Raw genomic sequence first — 20,786 nt, 5'->3', positions numbered from 1 at the left:
TCTTGGATGCATTCTTTAAATTATTTGAAGTACCTTGAATCAAAAATTGTTCCCTATAGTGTACCCTTTTGACCAATTGAAGGTTACAAATAGGCCGACAGGAGAGTTTTAGTAATACATAGTTGATTTCATGAAAATGTCTTCTTATGTGATGGGACTTTATATGTGTATTTCATTTCATTTGGCAGACACTCTTTCCATCCATCCAAAAGCTTGGGAATGTATGGAAAGCAGAATGCTAATGTGCATGGAATATCAGTTCTTTCCCCCTTTACACTATCTTTGGCCATGGCAAGTGCTATTGTGGCAGATGAACTCTTTATATAAGCGTCAAAAGGTTAATTGATGCATTTTGTTTAATATAGAATCCAAACGTGGAGATAATACAAACTTGTCTAGATATATCCTAGAAGTATACTACTTAGAAGGCTGATTTGCACATCCATTCTGAAGAAGATGAACTTCCTGAACCAAATCATTTTATCACTTTGGGTCTCAAATTGGAAAAACATAAAAGTAGGAGGAACCCCATAACCATTCTGGTATTCCCCTACATAATTTCTACACACAGTTGTCCTTTTGAAGTACAGCTAGTCCTCATTCAGCAACTGCAGTTGGAACTGTCAACTCAGTTGTTAAGCAACACAATCGCTAAGTGAAATTGTGAATGTACTTATGTACCCTGTTTCCCCCAAAATAAGACATCTCCTGATAATAAGCCCAAATGGGCTTTTGAGTGCATGGCAATAAGGCCAAGCGCTTATTTAAGGGTTCAAAAAAATATAAGACAGGGTCTTATTTTCAGGGAAACACGGTACTTACTTCAGCCTTCCTTTGCTTTGCAGACCTGTGAAGGTTGTAAATGCGAGGATTGGTTACAAAATTAGTTTTTATCACCATCATAACTGTGAACTGTCTCTAAACAAGACAATTGCCAAATGAGGTCTACCTGTAAAGTTTATTCACTTTTGAGGGACTTTCATCATCATGTGTTTTTTTTTTTACTCTGAATTATATGAGTTGTGTTAATTTACAGTATAAATTTTGGCTATTTCACTACAAGCCTTCATAAGCAGATTCTAAAATGTTCCACCTTAAGAACAAGGTAGAAGCATCAAATATGCTGAACTAAGTTTTTCATGAATTCTATCTTTTTCTTTTGTTCTTCATTATTTGTGATAATGTATTCTTGTCTATGTTGCATGAATGGGATGGTTAAAAATGCTCTTCAGATAATACTATTCTGATGGGATTAATCTGTGTGTTATCTATTCTTCCCAGTTTTTGTTAATAACATCCATGGTCATCTGATTACATTGTGTAGTAACAGCTCTGGAGAGTTCTGTTATAACTAGAGGTCATGCTCTGGGAAATAACTGCCTCTGCTCACCCCTCACAAACAGCAAAGCTAGAATATACTGCCTTTTGTCCCTTCATGTTACACCAACTTGACTGATACACAAAACTGTTTATCAGGCATGAGTTCATTTAAAGGTTGTTTAATCTGTTTTACTGATTGATGTGTTTATTTGGTCTTGTTGCCATGAAAATAAATGGAGGCCGCATCAGGCCCACATTCATAAAAACTGCATTTGGATGTCAATGACTGGTAGATCTTTACATTGGGCATGTGTGCACAATACGATAACCGTGTTTAAAACTAATTGTGGCTAGTGATTATCCATGGGCGTTACAGTAGACTGTACAGCAGATTGCGGTTATCTGTAGTTTGCCAGTCATCTTTCCTTTCTTTGTTTGTAAACACCATTGAGTTTATGAAATTCTGTATTGAACCATTTGTAAGAATATTTTCATAACTGAAATTTAAATTAGCATTTACATTTTCGGTCTCAGCAAATGCTGAAATATAGAATCTAAGATGTACATTCAAATGTTAAATGGCTGTATTCTGTTTTTTAGGAGAGAAGAAAAGTAATTTGAAAAGCAATATTTTCTGTTTTTGATTTGTTTTATTTCAATATTTATCAAGTATTTATTATTTTATTCCATATACTCTCAACTCCTGCATGGGGTGGATTATCAAAATAGGGCTATTCTTTCCATTTTACTTCATGAATACTCGTTTGCTTTCACTCCAGGTTGTTGGGTTGCACACCATTCACGATTGTGTCCTATATCTTGATGTGGTACTTACCTCCCTTCATATCCAACCGAATTCTGTGGTATCTGACATTTTATTGCCTTTTCCAAGCCCTGAGTACAGTAAGTTGACTGGTACTGAAAATGATTTTTTTAGATATAGAAAACATGTATTTCTGGCTATCATATCAGTGAATTACACATTTTTCTCAGATAAAATGGTGTACCTGTTCAGTCATACAGTTCCAAAAGGGAAATACTATATATCTTTGGGATAATTATACAAACTGAGTAATTAAAAGAGACTTAACGAAAAGAGCTAACACATGATACTGCTCATTATATTTTTAATTACCATAATTCCATTTGTCTGGATTAAGATCTCTTACTCTAGCAGGGGATTGTACTGGAAGACCTCCAAGGTTTCTTCTAACTCTGTTAAACTATTTATTACTATAGGACGTCAGGCTTTTTGTCTGCGTTGACCACCTGGATCAACATAAAAATAGCCATGCTCCCAGAATGCCAATGCTTTATTACAAAGTTGAAAAAATGTTTGGTGTTGTTTGGAACTTCCATTCAATGATTGCTTGATCCTGTTGGTTGGCATATTTTTTAAGATTATGATTGAAGTATGGTTTCTGTGTCTTGTAGAAATTATCTGCCATTCATAAGAAAAAGTCAGAAGGAGTCTTGTAGCATCTTTTCCTAATAACACACTTTATTAAAGGGCATAAGCTTTCTGAACTGCAACTCATTTCATCAATGGGTAGAGTAGCTTAACTGATGTAGGATTTAAATAGATGGGATGGAGCTGTGAATGGAAGGGGAGGCAGGTTGGTTATGCAGATACGTTACATGTGAGATAGATTACAAATACCTTATGAATTAACAATTAACATGTGTTTTAAAAATCCCTTGTATTTGTTGAGACCTTCAGAGAGAGACTGAAGCCTTTTGAAGTATGCACGTTCAACCATCTCAGTAATACTGTAAAATTTTTGTTTTTCCAAATTGATCATTCCAGATGGTCATTTGTTGGGGTCTGTGCTGATACCGTTGGTGTACATTATTGTACTATAATACTGCTATCCTGTAAAAGTAAAGATTACATGGCACTATTGTTATATCATAGTTCACTGGAAAAATTGTATCATAACACCATAATACCATCATGTTAATTTTTTATTTATGTTATGTATTAGATTAGTGTGTTGGCTATAATACTGATCAAAAAAAAGGTTGGGATTTTTAAAATTAATAATAACAGTATTTTATGCTAATAAATAATACCTTATTAATAATTTTCCAATACCTCCATGTTATGAGTAGCAAAAGTTAATGCAAATCATCACTATGCAGGTTGAAAATAAAAATGCCGTAATTATTTATTTTTTTAAACTATTTGTGATAGAGCTGCTAAGTATTTTTGCTATAGCTGTACCAGGTGCCATATTCTGCTCTCACCATGTTTCTGAGCACAGATCAAGCAGATCGCGATTCAGCAACTGCCTACCGTGAGTTTCCAAAGCCAGCTTTTGATTTTGGGACGGTGGGGGAGACATTGGGTAGGGTGGGGATACAGTTGTGGTCTCCATTTTAGGACGGGGCTACAACTTTCTTGGAGAGTTTTTAAAGGATGGGGACTCTTTGTTTATTTTTTCTTTTCAACTGTGTTCAATTCATTCTAAAGATTAAGCAATTTGCTCATTGTGCTTTCTGCCTCAAAGCAGGTCATTCTGTGGGATGTAGAAAGAAGCCATTAGCGCCACCCCATCATTTTATCTATATAGACCTAATGGCTGGTCAAATTACCTTTGATGTTAAATACCTTTGATGATATTAAGGCAATACTGTTAGTAAAATGAGAAAGTGAGAGAGAGAAGGTGACTAATTTGACATTAAGGTTTTTTTTACAATTCAGTTTAACATAGATAAAAACGGCAAGAGAGGAAATATCTTTTGAACTCACTGCAAACCGTACTGTGTTGTAGGTCTAAAGCAGGGGTGAAATGCTACCGGTTCACTCCAGTTTGGGCGAACCGGTAGTGATAAAATTTGGTGCGCACTTGCACATGCACACGCTGCGCGCATTTGGCGTGTAGCACGCAAGTGCGGCCAGCGAACGGGTAGCAAACCGGTTCAGATTTCACCACTGGTCTAAATTCTGCTTTTTCACGTTCTTAGAGAGAAAATCATCTTTCCACATTCACCACAGTCCCTCATGCTGCTTCATATATTAGCATGTTCTTGAGCAAGTTTTTGAAAAAGCAAAACAATTCAGGTGTTAATAAACATATAATGCCAAGCTAAACACTTGGACAACTTTTCATTCTCCTTACTTCCTTTGCAAATTCTGAATTTATTCTCCACCATATGAATGGAGTAAATGGAAAGCACTATATGAGTCGTTCCAGCTCTGATTTGAAGGGCAAATGCAGGCAATAGCTGAACAATTCAAACACAGAGACAAACTGCGGTTTCTGTTCAACTAGAGAAACCTAGAAAGAAATGGAGCAGAGAAAAGGAAATGTGTGGGCATGAGGCTCAGTCAGATAGGGACACTTTATGATATGTAGATTTCCATTTGTTCTCTGGGGTCTGTGCGTTATGCTGGAAGAGATAGCTTTGTAATAAACCATTGGTCTTTAAGTAATCCCACTTTTTAAAAATTTCCTTGCACATATTATTTCTTGAATCTCTGACTGCATGTTACAATGGCTCCCCCCTCTTATTATAGTACAATTTGATATTCACTGCAGTATACATATAAATCACTGTTTTACTGTTGAAAGCTGGCTAGAGGGATGTGTATGTCAAAATCTGCAAGATGTGCTGCATTTACAAAAGTTATGGGGTTTTTTGCTCCTGAAGCTGCACCCACCATTTTGCAGATTTTGAATGCCCTGTGGAGAACTCTATCTGTGCCTGTGGTTCAGCATTCATTAAACAACCCAGATTTGTAGAAGTGGCTTGTTTTCTTCCCTAGGAATGGTATTTGAAGTTCTTGGAACGCTGATTGGAGCTACGCTACACGGTCAAATAGTTGCTGGTGCTCACACTTCTAGTCACTGTATCCAGAATGAAACTATAGGGCTGCAACAAAACAGCTCTGAAGTCCTAGATGTGTCTTATGGAGTAAGTCAAAAAATTTTGTAATGTTTTTATAGTGCTACATTACACTAGAATGAGGACGTCAAATTTAATATAATAGACCCGCCTCTTAATAATATTTTTGCAAAGCAAATCTCATTTGAATTTAGGGGAACTTACCAAGAAATGTTTCTTATTTCAGTTTATGTCTAATAACTTTATGTCTTCACTGTGATTTGGAGATCATGAGGACTTGTCAAAAGGTGGCAAGACACAAGGCTTAGTGTAGAGATGAGAGATGATCCTATATGTGCAAAATCCAGATGTATGCCTGATATCACTTAATTCACATAATGGAAAAGCATAAATGGGTAACATTATGGGTAACATTGGGTAACATTGCAAAGTTATACATGTGAATTAATTGTATGAGGAATGGGACAAGGAATCACAGGGACATTGCCGTGCCGATTTCACTCTGGCCCCCCATTGTAGTCAACCTATCGTGGGCGTTCATTCTCAGCTAGCCCTCCACCAGCACTCCTACCCTGCCACTGGTCTCCCCCCCTCCCCCACCCCCCATTTGGCTATGGGCAGTTCACCTCAGTGAGCGCGGCAATGTCACCAAAATCAGTTATCATTTAGTTCTGTAAATCCTTCAGTTAATTTCTAACCAAAGTTAATTCTAGTAATTTCAGTAATTAGCAATAGCATTTACTTACATACCACTTCATAATGCTTTACAGCCGTCTCTAAGCAGTTTACAGAGTTAGCATATTGCCCCCAACAATCTGGGTCCTCATTTTACCAACCCCAGAAGGATGGAAGGCTGAGTCAACCTTGAGCTGGTCAGGATTAAATTCCTGCTGTTGGCAGTTATCATGCAGTACTGCTTTCTAACCACTGTGCCACCAGTACTAATTTCTAGTAATTTTATGAGTAATTTTTCATTTAGCTTCCAAATACAAGCATTTGATTCTCACTTGCTGAAAATAAACTACCCTGGCTTTCAGTGCAATTAAGGAATCCGCACTCTGTCTATTAGTCAAGGATAGAATATATTTGCTTCTTATTTCAGGCAGAGCTAAGGCTGAATGAAACAAAAACATTAATAATTGTTAGCTAGGTTCCTGGTGATTAAATGGACAAATGCTTCTTTCTTGGCCTACCTTCAGTAATATCTCTTATTTCTCCAAGGATATTCAGTAATCTGTTTAATCACTTCCCTCAATCTTCCAAGAGCCGCTTTGGTGCAATATATCAAAGCTAGAAATCAGGGGATTGTGAGTTCTAGTCCTGCTTTAGGCAAAAAGCCAGATGGATGACCTTGGCCCAGTCACTTTCTCTTAGCCCTAGAAAGGAGACAGTGACAACTACATTTGAAAAACTTTGCCAAGAAAATTGCAGTCTTGTCTCCAAGAATTGGAAACAATTGAATGGAAGAAAAAAAACCGTTTCACTTCTAGTTCTCTATTGGAATAAGAAGGAAAATGCTATTACAACTCTAGTGCACCAAGAATAACTTAAGCCTGTGTCACTCACAGGCTGTGGATAAGATAAAGGCAATGTCATGGGAACACAGCAATGAAAGGATTTTGACAAGACATGTTTGTATGATACAAGTCAGCTCTTGGAGCATTTAGTTTGCAATTTTCCAAAGAAAAACAAGTATACCCACATTTTTCAGTGTTCTTTCAGTGAATGCATGTTTTGTATTTTGTAGTGTCCAAAAGCCGTGGTGGCGCAGTGGTTAGAATACAGTATTGCAGGCTAATTCTGCTGACTGTCAGCAGTTCAATTCTCACCAGCTCAAAGTTGACTCAGCCTTCCATCCTCCCAAGGTTGGTAAAATGAGGACCCAAATTGTTGAGGGCAATATGCTGACACTGTAAACCGCTTAGAGAGGGCTGTAAAGCACTGTGAAGCGATATATAAGCCTAAGTGCTATTGCTATTTCTAATGCAACTATTTTGGCTCTTCTACTCACATTCTAATATATAGTTACATTCAGGTGTGAAATGCTACCGGTTTGCTCCGGTTTGGGAAAACCGGTAGTCATAAAAACTACCGGTTCGGGCAAACCGGTAATTAAAAAAAGCTACCGGTTCAGTTGAACCGGTAGTTAGCTACTAGTTTAGTCGAACCGGTAGTTTAAAAAAGCTACGGGTTCCTGCGAACCAGTATTTCCAACAATCAGCTGTGCCGCACGGTTTAGTTTTGCTAGAAAACAGGGAATCCTGCTTTCTAGCGAAGCTAAATCGCGCGACACAGCTGATCCTCCCCCTTGCTGTCCTACTTACCTTCCCAAGCCTCCTTTTGGCGCATGCTGCGCATGTGCACACAGCGTGTGTTTGGCACGCACTATACATGGCACGCACTATACATGCGCACGCAGCGCACGTTTGACGCACAGCAAACTGGTTCAGATTTCACCCCTCCGGCGGCTGCAGGAGGTTCTACCCATCCGCATGGACATCATGATGTCGCTTTTTTACAATGTTTTAAGCCTCTGCACATGCGCAGAAGGCTTTGTGCATGCACAGATGGTGTATGCGAGCACATTAGCGAACCAGTAGGGAAGATAAGTAAATTTCACCCTTGGTTACATTGTAGATGTTAATTTAGATATTAAAACTTTATCTCTGACAGCTTTAGTTCAGCAGGGATTGCATCTAGTCCAACAGATTTACAGAAGACAGAGGGAGGTACTGCCCTAAGAATAAGATCATGCAGACAACTAAAGAGGGATTCCCCTGAACACAGACAAGACTGATAATTCTTCATTTCTCCCATCTACCAACAAACTAATCACTTTACTTAGAGAGTTGCTTGTCATTAGAGCTCTATTTTGTTTAGGCCATTATTTGTTTTTTTATTGTTTATTTCTTGCTTGTATCATTTGATTGAAATTTTCTGTCTTCTAAAGAAAAAAGTCTACATGATTGCAGCTGGGCTAATAGGAGGCATTTACCTTGTTGGCATCTTTTCCCTATTCTTTGGAGTGGAAGAAAAAGTTGGTGAGCATATCTAAAGCTTATTAATATTTCTGGGTGTCTATTTTCTTCATTTAATCTACAATCTCATATAAACAACATTGTATATATTCCACCCATTATAGATCCATACACCTTAATGCCAGACAAAAAAGTTCCTTTCTTTAAAGGACAAAAGCATGCCATGAAGCATCAACCATATTTGATATTTACAGCAGCATTTCTACTGATTTTAACAGCAGTTCAGGTAATTCTTATCTACCTAGCGTTTGCGTCAACTTGGTTTGTCATAAATTGCATTGAAGAATCTATGCTGCTGCATCGTAAGAACTTAATCATATGTACTGTATGTGATCTTATTTTCCCTAAAGAGCAATCCTATTTTCCCTAAAAATCAGCCTAATGTCTTCTTGGGGGGCATTCAGAGATTTTACTGATTTTGGCTATCGTGGCATTTTTATTGTTTATCAAAAATGTATAGATTTTTAAGTTGAAAGTCAGTGGGCGTGATCCAGTGGTGTCACAGTTACTAACCTCCTTCATATGAAAAGAAAAGATACAACTTATGGCACAAAAAGCATGCATGCCCAGAGGTTTTTAATATGCTTTTATATAAAAGCATATCATATTTATCGTTTATAAGAATGGAATATAGTCATTTTTAAATGATGAAAAAGCCAATAACTATGTAATCATATGAACTATGAAATAGCAATAGCAATAGCACTTAGACTTATATACTGCTTCACAGTGCTTTACAGCCCTCTGTAAGTGGTTCATAGAGTCAGCATATTGCCCGTAACAATCTGGATCCTCATTTTACCCACCTCGGATGTATGAATTGTATCACTATATTTATCCATCCTCCACATTTGAATCATGTCTACCTTCATAATATAGTTCTCTTTTCTTTTAATGATAATTTATTAAATGTATATGCCACCCAACTACTAACACTCTTTTCTTTTCTCTTGTTCTAGATTGAACAAGGAAATTTCGTTCTCTTTTGTACTTACGCAGCTGATCTTCGCAGTCACTTTCAGAATTTAGTGCTGATTATCTTGGTAAGTGTGCAGACAAAGCTAAGCTTTTTGTGTGTCTCTTCTTATCATATTTCTGTGGTCCATACCTATATGAAAATCAAGTTTTCATGACTGAAGGCCTTTCTCCATTTATGCCTAACCTTGGCACAATATAATAAAAGGAAACATATTGGTTTCTGTCTCTCTGGTCACTTTTTTAAACTCATGGTTATCTCTTCTGAGTCCATCAGAGTCCAAGCTTCCGCTCCCTTGTTGTGATGTGTAGCTATTGATATTTATATGGTACTGCAATCTTCAAATTGTACACTTAATTCTCTTGGAAGCCATAAACATATTTTTTCTCTTTTCTGGCATTTTTTCCTGTTGTAATGTATAGGTGTCAGCTACAGTGAGCGTTCCGTTCTGGCAAAGATTTCTGAAGCATTTTGGCAAAAAAAAAGCAGCATGTGGAATATCGGTAAGTAGGCTGGTAATAGTTATGGCTGCACAGCATTTCAGATTCCAGAAAGGTGCTTCAGAGCATACAGAGGCATGAATGGAGCACCTGTCTGTAACTCTTTAAGGCAGCCATGCCTTTTTCCATGATCATGTGGCAACAGCAGAGGGCAGCTAAGATATGCCAGGTAAAGATGTGACAGCTTTAAAGACTTCTAGAAGTGTTGAGCTTGTGCTCCTAAGCACTTTGAAACACCCTTTTAAAAATGAATTTACGGCAGTGCATAGTCCTAATAATCAAAGAACTTGAAATATAATTATTTGATCAATAGCCTTTTCTATCTAGGCCTTGCCTTTTTAGCTATTTGTAAACCCTTTTTTGAAATCTGACCTCCCTTTGAGATGACTTGATGACTTAATTGTAGCTAAGTCTCCTGGTCCTTGTTCTGTAGATTAAGAATATCTTCCTGTTATGGTTTATATTCTGTTCAGACCAACAGACTCCAGATTATGTAGCTGAAAGTTAAAGGGACACTGTCTCTAGGAATGACACCTCTTGTCCTACAGATTTTCTATTTATGGTGGATCTGAAATAGATGGATAAACAGTACAGCCAAATGCTCCCTAACAGTATTTTTCAAACTTGGCAACTTTAAGATGTGTGAAGTTCAATTCCCAGAATTCTCCAATCAGTTGCCTGGGGAATGCTGGGAGTTGAAGTCCATACATTCTTAAAGTTACCAAGTTTGAAAGGCACTGTTGCAGAGCACGTGGCCAGTAACACGTACTCTCGATGTACATTTTTGAAACATAGTGTTCTATGATCTTCAGAGCAGAAGGAAAACCAGACTTAAAATTAAAAGGGTGGTTTCTGCAGCAAAAAAGACCACTCACTACTGTAGCACTTTGAAGCACATGCTTTGCATAAGGAAGATCCAGGGTTTTGTCCAGTGGTGAAGTCCAAATTTTTGTACTACTGGTTCTGTGGCCGTGGCTTGGTGGGCATGGCTTGGTGGGCGTGGCAGAGGGAAGGATACTGCAAAATCTCCATTCCCACCCCACTCCAGGGGAAGGATACTGCAAAATCCCCATTCCCTTTCCACTCCTGGGGGAAGGATATTGCAAAATCTCCATTCCCACCCCACTCTGGGGCCAGCCAGAGGTGGTATTTGCCAGTTCTCCAAACTACTCAAAATTTCCGCTACCGGTTCTCTAGAATCTGTCAGAACCTGCTGGATTTCACCCCTGGTTTTGTCCCAGGTCTGAAATTCTAGCAAACTGACACCAATCATTGCCAATGATATTAATCTAGACAAGTTGGTGGTGCCTTACTACACTGCCAATCTATAATGATTGTCATTGTCATATATGTACAGTAATCTTAATCCTGTTTATATCATTGTCCAGTTGAGACATTACCCTTTCTTAGACATTCAATTAAGGATGAAACGATTTATTTTTCTCCTTATATTCATTCATTCTAGTTGATGATTCCTTCTGTAATCATGTTGGTGACTATCCCTAATATCTTTCTCGCCTACTTTGTGGCTATTGTATCTGGACTTAGTATTGCAGCGTCTTTCCTCCTGCCATGGTAAGAGTCTCTTCGTAAGGGGTAGGGTATGCAGGGAATATCTGCTGCATTTGGCTAAAAGCAGCACTTTAACCTTTGGGTGATACCCTGCGGTCTGCCTCCAGAAGATGCTTCATTTAGTTTAATTAAAAATTAATACTGATGGAATTGATTCAGTGCAATGATACATAGCGGCATCTTTAGGGCTGGGAGCTCTTGGGATTATGGAAAATCCAAATCTTGAGGCCTCAGATTGTATCATCAGAGATCAGATCTTTCAAACATCTTGTCGAGAATCTTAAGACAAACAAGTGGAAGAGAAGTTGAAGGATAAATTATTAAAATCCTGGTGACTTTTTAATAGCAGCTTCAAATATCTAAAGTGGGGGGAAATTATAAGATTAGGCAACAAAGCATATGAAACTCTCCTTATTAGCTATGTATAAAGTATTATTTAAAGTATTAAAAGTATTTTAATAAAAGTATTATTTTAAAGCAATATGAAAATATAAAAGCTCTATTATGAAAACATGCATGTAATTTTAGATCAATTACCTTCCACTCACTAAATTCTGAATCACATGATTTTTAAAGTCATTTAAAAAAAAAAAAGTTGGTTCTTATTTTAAGATGTCGTTTAGTAATTGTGCACAATTTGCATATTCTTAAGGGGGGGTCACGTGATCACTGGTTTTGGTTTTTGCACATTATTTTTATATGCAAGGACTGGAATGATACAAAAATAAGAAAGGTCTGCACAACTGGGATTTATTATTAGAACAAAAACTAGCAGAAGTTTGAATGGCAGTTACACAGATAGTTGCCACTCTTCCTGTGGTATTCCTATACACCTAACTGTGATGTGCACCTTTTTAATGTTGATTATAGGTCCATGCTGCCTGATGTAGTTGACCATTTTCGAATGCAGAACATTCACTTACCAGGGCATGAAACTATCTTCTATTCGTCCTTCATCTTTTTCACAAAGATATCAACTGGTATTGGAATGGGAATTTCTTCCTTCAGTTTACAGTGAGTGTTTTAAGTTTTGTTTTGTTTGGGATCTTGCATTGGTTCAATTCAATAAAAAGGCACAGGGATAGGCAATCTATGGCACTCCATATATTTTTAAATTACAACTCCGGCATTCTTTGCCATTGTCCTGGTATCCTAGGAATGTTAGGAATTTAGCAACTAGATGGTTGTGCACTGCCTACACCTGCTCTTGTCATTATGCTTGCAGGTAATCTCTTAAATTCTCAGTTTGGTGTGATAAAGATACTACATTATTTATTTATTTTAAAAATGAAATCAATTTATAGCTATCTCAGTTGCTCTGTTATCCATACATGCTGCCATATAATAAATACATTTTCAATGTGAACTCGGTTTAATAAAGGATTCGTATCACCCCATACCCAGTCCCTCAGATTTTATTCCGCTTTTATGTTTCTTTCAATTCATGGAAGATTTTTTTTTTTTTTAAAAAGAATATTCTACAAGTTTTATCAAATCTGGGGGCCAGCTTGAACTCGAGGTAAAATTAATTGTGCTGTTTTCAAACCAAATCTTGTTTTGGTTGACATTGGGTGATACGATGGGAAATACTGTGCTGGCTATAACAGAAAAGGGGGAGTCCAGAATTTATTGTTATTTCCACTCCTATTTCTTTCCTAGATCCAGGTAATTGTGTTACTAGCTACTTTAGCTTCCAGGTTTTTAGTTTACCAGCAGTCTATAAGACTCCATTCATTCAGAGTATGGTGACAGTAGAGTATGCAGTTTGTTTTCTCTGAAATAGCTATCCTGCAGAACTGAGAATAATTTCATGGTGAGTGTGAAGCAGAAGAAAATCTAACTATACTGAAACTTTTCAGGGATTAATTAAAACCACTGGTGCTGTATTCCATTGAATGGATTTAACTCTATTAGTGTTTAATTTAATTTTAGTGTTTAATTTAATCACCAACTAGTTTCAAATTATTTTATTTATTATATTGGTTTTATATTGTATTTCATATATAAGCTCTGCAAACTCCCTAGAATCCATTTAAGTTTCAGGTGGTAGAGAAATGTAGAAAATAAATAAGCAAGCTATCCTGGCACACAGGGTGGAACCAGGTAATCCATTAAGTGAAACAAGTTTGCCAAGCTGCCAAGTTTGCCAGCTATATATGGCAGGCAGGCACTATATATAATGATCTGGTTTAAAGGAACTGACCAGTGTTAATGGAGCTCAAGATAGTGTTCTGATCATAATGAATGAATTGCTCACATTGCTTTATAAATATAAGGGCAGGGGAGAAATCCAGCAGGTTCTGACAGGTTCTGGAGAACCGGTAGCAGAAATTTTGAGTAATTTGGAGAACCGGCAGATACCACCTCTGCCTGGTCCCAAAGTGCGGTGGGAATAGAGATTTTGCAGTATCCTTCCCCTACCACGCCCACCAAGCCACACCACACACACCACGCCCACCAAGCCACGTGCACAGAACCAGTAATAAACAAATTTGGATTTCACCACTGTATAAGGGGCATTGTTTTAAGGTCAGCCACCAGTGTTAAAAAAATTGGTCTTTTTACATAAAAGAAGCTGATAGGAGAAAGCCAGCAAAGCTTAGAAAAAAAACAGGAAAAACATTCAAATTGAAGGGGGGGGGCACAGAATGAGGGGTAGCTGTTTATTATTATTTGAATGAATTATAGTAACAGTTACATGACTTTTTAATAGATTTGTAGGCTACAAATCAGGGATGTGCACACAGTCCACCCATGTTGTCATCACGCTGAAAATCTTGGTTGGTGGAATTCCATCCATCCTCATCCTCTTAGGCTTATCCATACTCCTGTTGTACCCAATCAATGAGAAAAGCCAAAAGAAAATGAAATATGCCTTTGAAAATTCAAGGTAGGTTTGTACTAATATCAGCCTCTCCTGGTTTACAACTTTCTTCAGTGAAAGCTGTCAAAAGTCAACTGTATTACAGTAAAAAAAATATTTGACATTTACAGAATGCAAGATATTTTTATTTGAACATCACATTTCCCATGTCGAGAATATCCCCATTTATTTACCCATGTGCATTCATACACAAAAATGTATGCTTCTGATTCCTAATACATTCAGAAAGTTTATAAAGCAAATGAAATATCCACCCAAAAATAAATTGCTGCATTGGATAATTAAAGCACATTGTAAAGCTAATTCTTTGAAAGTTGAAACTCTTGAATTTTGGAGGCTTTCTTAAATCCAATACTGATTTTCACATTCAGAAAAGCCAGAAGTTAAAATTGGAATTATGTGTGTGCAAAATTTCTACTCCATCATTGGAATAAATAAAACACTAGCCTTTACTAGAAATTCCAAGTAGTCCTCGACTTACAACCACAATTGAGACCAAAATTTCAGTTGTTAAGTGAGTTTTAGCCCTTGGCAATAGCACTTAGACTTATATACCACTTCACAGTGCTTCACAGCCCTCTCTAAGCAGTTTATAGAGTCAGCATATTGCCCCCAACAATCTGGCTCCTCATTTTACCCACCTCGGAAGGATGGAAGGCTGAGTCAACCTTGAGCCTGGTGAGATTCAAACTGCCAAACTGCTAAGCAGCTGGTGATTAGCAGAAGTCGCCTGCAGTACTGCACTCTAACCACTGCACCACCGCGACTCTTCATTTTTTTGCTCCATTATGCAGCCTTTCTTGCCACAGTTGTTAAGTGAACCACTGCAGTTGATAAGTTTGTAGCTTGGTTGTTAAGTGAATCTGGCTTCCCCATTGATTTGGCTTGTCAGAAGGTTGCAAAAGATGATCACATGACCTTGGGTCATGAGTATGAACCATTTACCAAGCATCTGAATTTTGATCACATGATCATGGGGTCTACATCCTACAAAGCTCGTAAGTGAAAAATAGTCATAAGTCACTTTTTTCAGTGCCGTTGTAACTTTGAACGGTCACTAAACAAACTGTTGTAAGTCAAGGATTTCCTGTATTCTCTCCTACAGACTTATAGAGTTTGGTTTTGGTGGGTCTTATAGTGCACCTATTTTACATTGTCCTGAAAATGGCTTTTCCACAGAGATGATGTACAAACGACAGAGAATAAATTCTGATACACTTGACCAGAGTTTACAAGGTGTTAAAATTAAAGGCCATTTTATTGACTTGGATTCTGAAGCTAATGGGCTAATGAAAAAGTATCTTAACGTGGCAATTTTTGTTTCTTTTTATCAAGTGAGCAGCCACATTGTGTACCAATCAGCAATTCGCATCTTACACAGAGAAGTACATTAAGTGAAACGCGTGGCAATTAACCTGCCAGATTTTAAGCTTTTTCTGCAAATGTTTCACATTATATACATCTGTGAAAGGAAAACTCATGGTTAAAAGATGGGTTCCAGGCCCAGCAGATGCCATATTTCAATTACCATGTAAACTCTTTTTTTCATATCTTATAAAACAGGAGGAATCATCTGAACACTGAAAACTTTGTTGAAGGAAACATTGAATTAAAATAGAAATCCAATAGTAATGAAAATGCAACCAGAGGGGACGACTTCAGCATCCTTGAAGGCATTTGTCTTATTCCACCAGTGTTTAACTACCAATATACCAAGGCTGCTGTGATCAAAAAGATGACACTTTGGAGCATGGCTTGGAGAGTCTGTACATCTATAACGCTGGGTTGCTATGAAGCCTTGCACGAGCTAATTTATAAGATGCAATAGGTGGTGCTGTCGCCTTTCATTTACAGTACAGTACATGTTATATACTGAGAACAGCTGCCTGACGAGATAAAAACCATGGTCTTGTAAGTGCTATCCATAAGCTATTAACCAAGATAATGGTTAGAGGCAATTTCAACTAATTATAACTTATGGTTCCTACCAAAGGAAATCCCATAATTTCTGTTGATCACAGAATTCTATTTATTGTTAATGCAATGCCATTTAATCTACTGCTGCTGCTGTTTTTTGTACAGATTTTTTAAATCCCACCTTTCTTATTTTATGAATAACTCAGGGTAGAGAAGATACCTAATACTCCTTCCTCCTCTTATTTTCCCCACAACAACCCTGTAAAGTGGGTTGGGCTGAGAGAGAGAGAGAGAGAAAGAAAGTGACTGGCCCAAAGTCACCAAGCCAGCTTTCATGCCCAAGGCAGGACTAGAACTCTTTCTCCTAGTTTCTAGCCTGGTGCTTTAATCACTACATCAGGGGTATCAAACTGGCGGCCTGCAGGCTGGACGCGTCACGCATAGGCCACACCCACCCCAGTTCCACGAATGGGGTAAACATCATGAAACGTCACGTGACGGCAACGTGACACAGCGACTTTGACACACGTGCAGTAGATCAAACTGGCTTAAGTTTCTATTGTGAGATTGTGAATCAAGAAGTTATAAAATCCAGTAGTACTTGACTTTGATACTTCTTTAAACTCAACAAGTTTTGAATAACCCAAAATGTTCTTATAAAATAGCATAGATATGCAACTTGGAATAAATCTTTCCTTGATTAATGGAATGCAGTACCATTCCTGGAATATTCAGTAATTCCAAGATTCAGAGGTTCGGTTGATTATTTCTTCAGTTCAAAACCATTTGTGGAATACAAATGGTACAGAATTTTGTTGCCTTTTTTTCCCATTTGTGAAAAAAAAACCCAGCATTCTGCATCATGTGAACAGTTGGCATCCATGGAAAAAGGTTTCCACAATGGAAATTGCTTTCACAGTAATGGAGGGGAAAAGAAGAAAGAAAATGACAGCATTGGACTTTTGTCTGTAGTGCAATAATACATATCAGAGAATGAGAGGCAGTTCACTAAATGATGAACTCAAACATATTATTATTCAAGATAGCCCACTTTTGGATTAATCTGGAGGAACAGAACACATGAATACTAAAAGTCTGATTTTCGGGCTTTTTATTACATTAAATGGGGCTTACATAAATATTATAGGAGCATGTAGTGTCATCACTAATTGTGGAAGCATATATATGGAGGTGCTCCATCAACTGAACATTTTGAGAGACATTATAATTAACATTGTAGTAGCTATGGGTTCCCTTGATGGAGGCACTAGTTTGCACTGTTAGTACTTCTACACAGCATTTTCACTGAGAGGCTCAATGGCAGTTTTGTGTGCTCCAGGGGAATGCTATTGAATATTTTTTTAAAAAGGTCTATACAGTAATCCTCTCTGTTGCAAATGGACAAGGCAGAAGTCATTATTTCATGGTTTACACAAATTGCAGATCATCCATGCTGTCTGAACATGCTGATTGTAAGATTACTTTTCATTCACTGCCGTTTTGCACAAGTACAGCCAATAGAATTTAGGTTCTTGGAACTTTCAGCTTGGAATCAGCTCATTCACAGAACACAGGTTCCTCACTGGGTGCCTAGCGACAGGGAAATATGGTGACATATTTTTAATGCTGCCAGCAGGAAAAGTTAGACTTTTTTTTTAATTTGATGCAAACTTTCTAAGTCTGACACCTAATAGCCCAAACTATAGTCAAATATATTTGAAAACGGATCTTTATTTCTGTTCATGAATTCATAGATTAAAATCACCCCTAGATTGAAGAAATGTATTAATGCTTAATTATTTTGAAAGTAGTTCAGCTTTCTAAGTAGACATTATGAAAGAGTTGGAAGTTGGGCAAGAGCTGGGCAATATTGTGATTTAACGTTAATTTTCAGTAAGACTTTTGGGAAAAAAGTATATCTGGTAAATTGTGTGTCTACTTGCTTTTAAAATACACATAAACAGGCGCTGAGATGCAGCTCAGTAGAATATGATCTAAAATCAATTAAATTATTATTTATTCACATGCAAGGATCATAGTAATGGGTAAAGTATTATTCCTAGTTGCTGAATTAAGCATAATCGATAGAATAAGAACAACACAATAAATGATATAGCAATTGTGCCACCCTCTGTTCAATTGATCTCACAAAACCCTCAGCCATCTCTTTTTCTTTCTTAAGCTTGCTAAGAAAACAGAACAACATGAAGGTTGTATTCCGGAAATTTAGGTTCAAATTCCAGTGACCCTTTCGATTTAATGTACCTAAGCCTCACACTGAGCTAATGTCTTATTTGGCTGGGAGGCAAGCACAATCTTTGTGAATGGGATCAAATTTCATATATTGGCAGCAAATCTTCAGTAACCTCTGGAGGGCAGCAAAGATATTCAGAAAACTCTCACTTCGCTATTGTCTAGAGGTCATCTAAGTTTTTGCATCTTGGCCCAGGGTAATTTTGTTTGATACTTGGGGTTTTTAAATAATTGTTGCAATGTTGTCCTTTACAGTTGTTCGGAATTACTTTCCCTTTTTTTCCCCTTTTATTTAATAAAATAGAAAAAATAATTAGGAAAAAGAGAGAAAAAAGCAATTCAACAATAGCAAATAATTTCTCCTATGTATGAAATTTTAAGGAAAGTCCCCCCCCCCCAAAAAAAGATAGTCCTTGACTTATGACCACAAATGGGCTCAAAATCTCTGTTTCTAAGCAAACAATTAAGTGAGTTTTGCCCCATTTTATGACCTTTTTTTGTCACAATTGTTAAGCGAATTACTGCACTTGTTAAGCGAATCATGGGTTATTAAGCGAATTTGGCTTCCCCCATTGACTTTGCTTGTCGGAAGCCAGCTGGGAAGGTTACAAATGGTGATCATATGATCCTAGAACAGTGCAACTGTCAGAAATACATGCCAGCTATCAGCCCAAATTTTGGTCATGTGACCCTGAAGATGCTGCAACCATTGTGTGAAAACTGGCCACAAGTAACTTTTTTCACAGCTGTTGTAACTTCAAAGGTCACTAATGCATGGTTAAGCTGAGGACTATCTCTAATCATATTTCATGGTAGCCATCCAGTCATACCTTACATCCAGTGGTGGAATTCAGCCAGTTCGCACCACTTTGGGAGAACCGGTGTAACTTTCTGAGCAGTTTGGTGAACTGGTTGTTGGAAGAAATCATTAGGGCAGAGAACCGGTTGTTAAATTATTTGAATCCCACCACTGCTTACATCTATAAGCAGCATATTTCTAAGTTCCAAATCACTGCAGGTCTTCAGTACACTGAATAATTGGATGGGTGGTGTTAAGTCCCCCGACCCCAAAATATACAGTATGACAAATAGTTTGACTGCAAGTAGCGTTTGTTATATAGTTGCCTCAATGCTTATTGAATAAATCTGCTAAGACTTCTATGTGTTTTGCTATGCAATTTATCTGTGGAACATTGTGTGGTGCTTTTATCTAGGACTTAGGACAGATACAAAGCAAGCAGTATACTTTGGGTGTTTGTGTCTTTAAGTATACATGCATTCAAGCACATGCACAAAGAGATATACTATACTATACAGACAGTGCCAAGAAAATTATTAATTCTTCCAAGAATGTAGTAGGAAACTATTCTAACAGCAATCAGCAAAATTTGCAATGATGTACAAACTACTGGAAAACCTGAAGTGATGACATTTTGTTATCCTTACAATATTTTAAATAAAAAATGGAATTGAACATTTTATAATGGCTTTACCTATGTTGAACGGAATAACAAAAAGTTAAACTATTTATTGATTTATTTGTTCCACAGTCAGGAGAACCAATTTGTCCTTTTGGGGGACTTGAGAAATTGCATTTGAGAGAAATAAAAAGTTACCTTTTCCCCATTTCCTTTGTCTTTGTAAAAATCTGCTTCTCGCATTTGTGTGTTTTATCATGAAGGTTTGTAAAATGAATGGAATGGGTGAAATACGTGCTGTATATCTATGGGGAAGTTAAATGTTTTTCATAAAGCTTGTTGGAGTCACAGGTAGACTTGAATTTGAATAGTAGATCCATTTAAGCAGCCTCAAAGATGACATTCTAATATTTATTTTTCCCTTCAATCATATCCAATTCTTCCGCACTTCCTGGACAAGTCCCTGAAGTTTCCTTGGCAAGGTTCTTTGGAAGTGCTTTGCCGTTGCCTTCTTCCTATGGCTGAGAGAAAGTGACAGCTGGATGACCTTGAACCAGTCCCTTTTTCTCAGCCCTAGGAAGGAGGCAATGGCAAACCATTTCTGAAAAAATCTTGCCAAGAAAACAACAGGGACTTGTCCAGTCTCCAAAAATTGGATATGATTGAATAGAAAAAAGATGACATTCTAATAATAACTTAAAAGTACTTACGACTTCAGTGTGAGAGATTTTATGGGGAAGGTGTGAAATTCCATGTTTTCCCTTGGTGGCAGCCAGCTCTGCAGAGACTTTGGAAAGGGACCATTGCTGGAATGTAACCAGCACTGCACTCAAGAGCCTGGTGGCGCAGCAGACTAATAGCCTGTTATTAACATTCAGCTGCCTGCAATTACTGCAAGTTCGAATCTCGCCAGGCTCAAGGTTGACTCAGCCTTCCATCCTTTCTAAGGTAGGTAAATTGAGGACCCAGTTTGTGGGGGCAATAAGCTGACTTTGTATAAATATATAAAAGTATGAAGGCTATTGCTTAACGCATTGTAAGCCACCCTGAGTCTCCGGA

The 20,786-nt window shown here is 37.5% G+C and overlaps 1 protein-coding gene across 1 annotated transcript in view; it reads left to right on the top strand.

The window, feature by feature from the left end:
- Nucleotides 1-19,935, top strand: part of MFSD2B (MFSD2 lysolipid transporter B, sphingolipid) — a 35,262-nt gene extending 15,327 nt beyond the window's left edge. Inside the window, exons 4-14 of the mRNA XM_034432202.3 lie at nucleotides 2,100-2,223; nucleotides 3,539-3,617; nucleotides 5,090-5,238; nucleotides 8,120-8,210; nucleotides 8,312-8,433; nucleotides 9,167-9,250; nucleotides 9,606-9,686; nucleotides 11,149-11,258; nucleotides 12,126-12,269; nucleotides 13,969-14,145; nucleotides 15,703-19,935. Of these exons, the coding sequence (XP_034288093.2) occupies nucleotides 2,100-2,223; nucleotides 3,539-3,617; nucleotides 5,090-5,238; nucleotides 8,120-8,210; nucleotides 8,312-8,433; nucleotides 9,167-9,250; nucleotides 9,606-9,686; nucleotides 11,149-11,258; nucleotides 12,126-12,269; nucleotides 13,969-14,145; nucleotides 15,703-15,757 (1,216 nt within the window). The 3' untranslated portion in view covers nucleotides 15,758-19,935. The remainder of the gene's footprint in view (nucleotides 1-2,099; nucleotides 2,224-3,538; nucleotides 3,618-5,089; nucleotides 5,239-8,119; nucleotides 8,211-8,311; nucleotides 8,434-9,166; nucleotides 9,251-9,605; nucleotides 9,687-11,148; nucleotides 11,259-12,125; nucleotides 12,270-13,968; nucleotides 14,146-15,702) is intronic.
- Nucleotides 19,936-20,786: the final 851 nt, after the last annotated feature.

Source organism: Pantherophis guttatus, chromosome 1 (genome assembly GCF_059756535.1).
Source record: "Pantherophis guttatus breed Tessera chromosome 1, ASM5975653v1, whole genome shotgun sequence".
NCBI classification, from domain to species: Eukaryota; Metazoa; Chordata; class Lepidosauria; order Squamata; family Colubridae; genus Pantherophis; species Pantherophis guttatus.
This window is presented reverse-complemented; position numbering and strand designations above follow the sequence as displayed.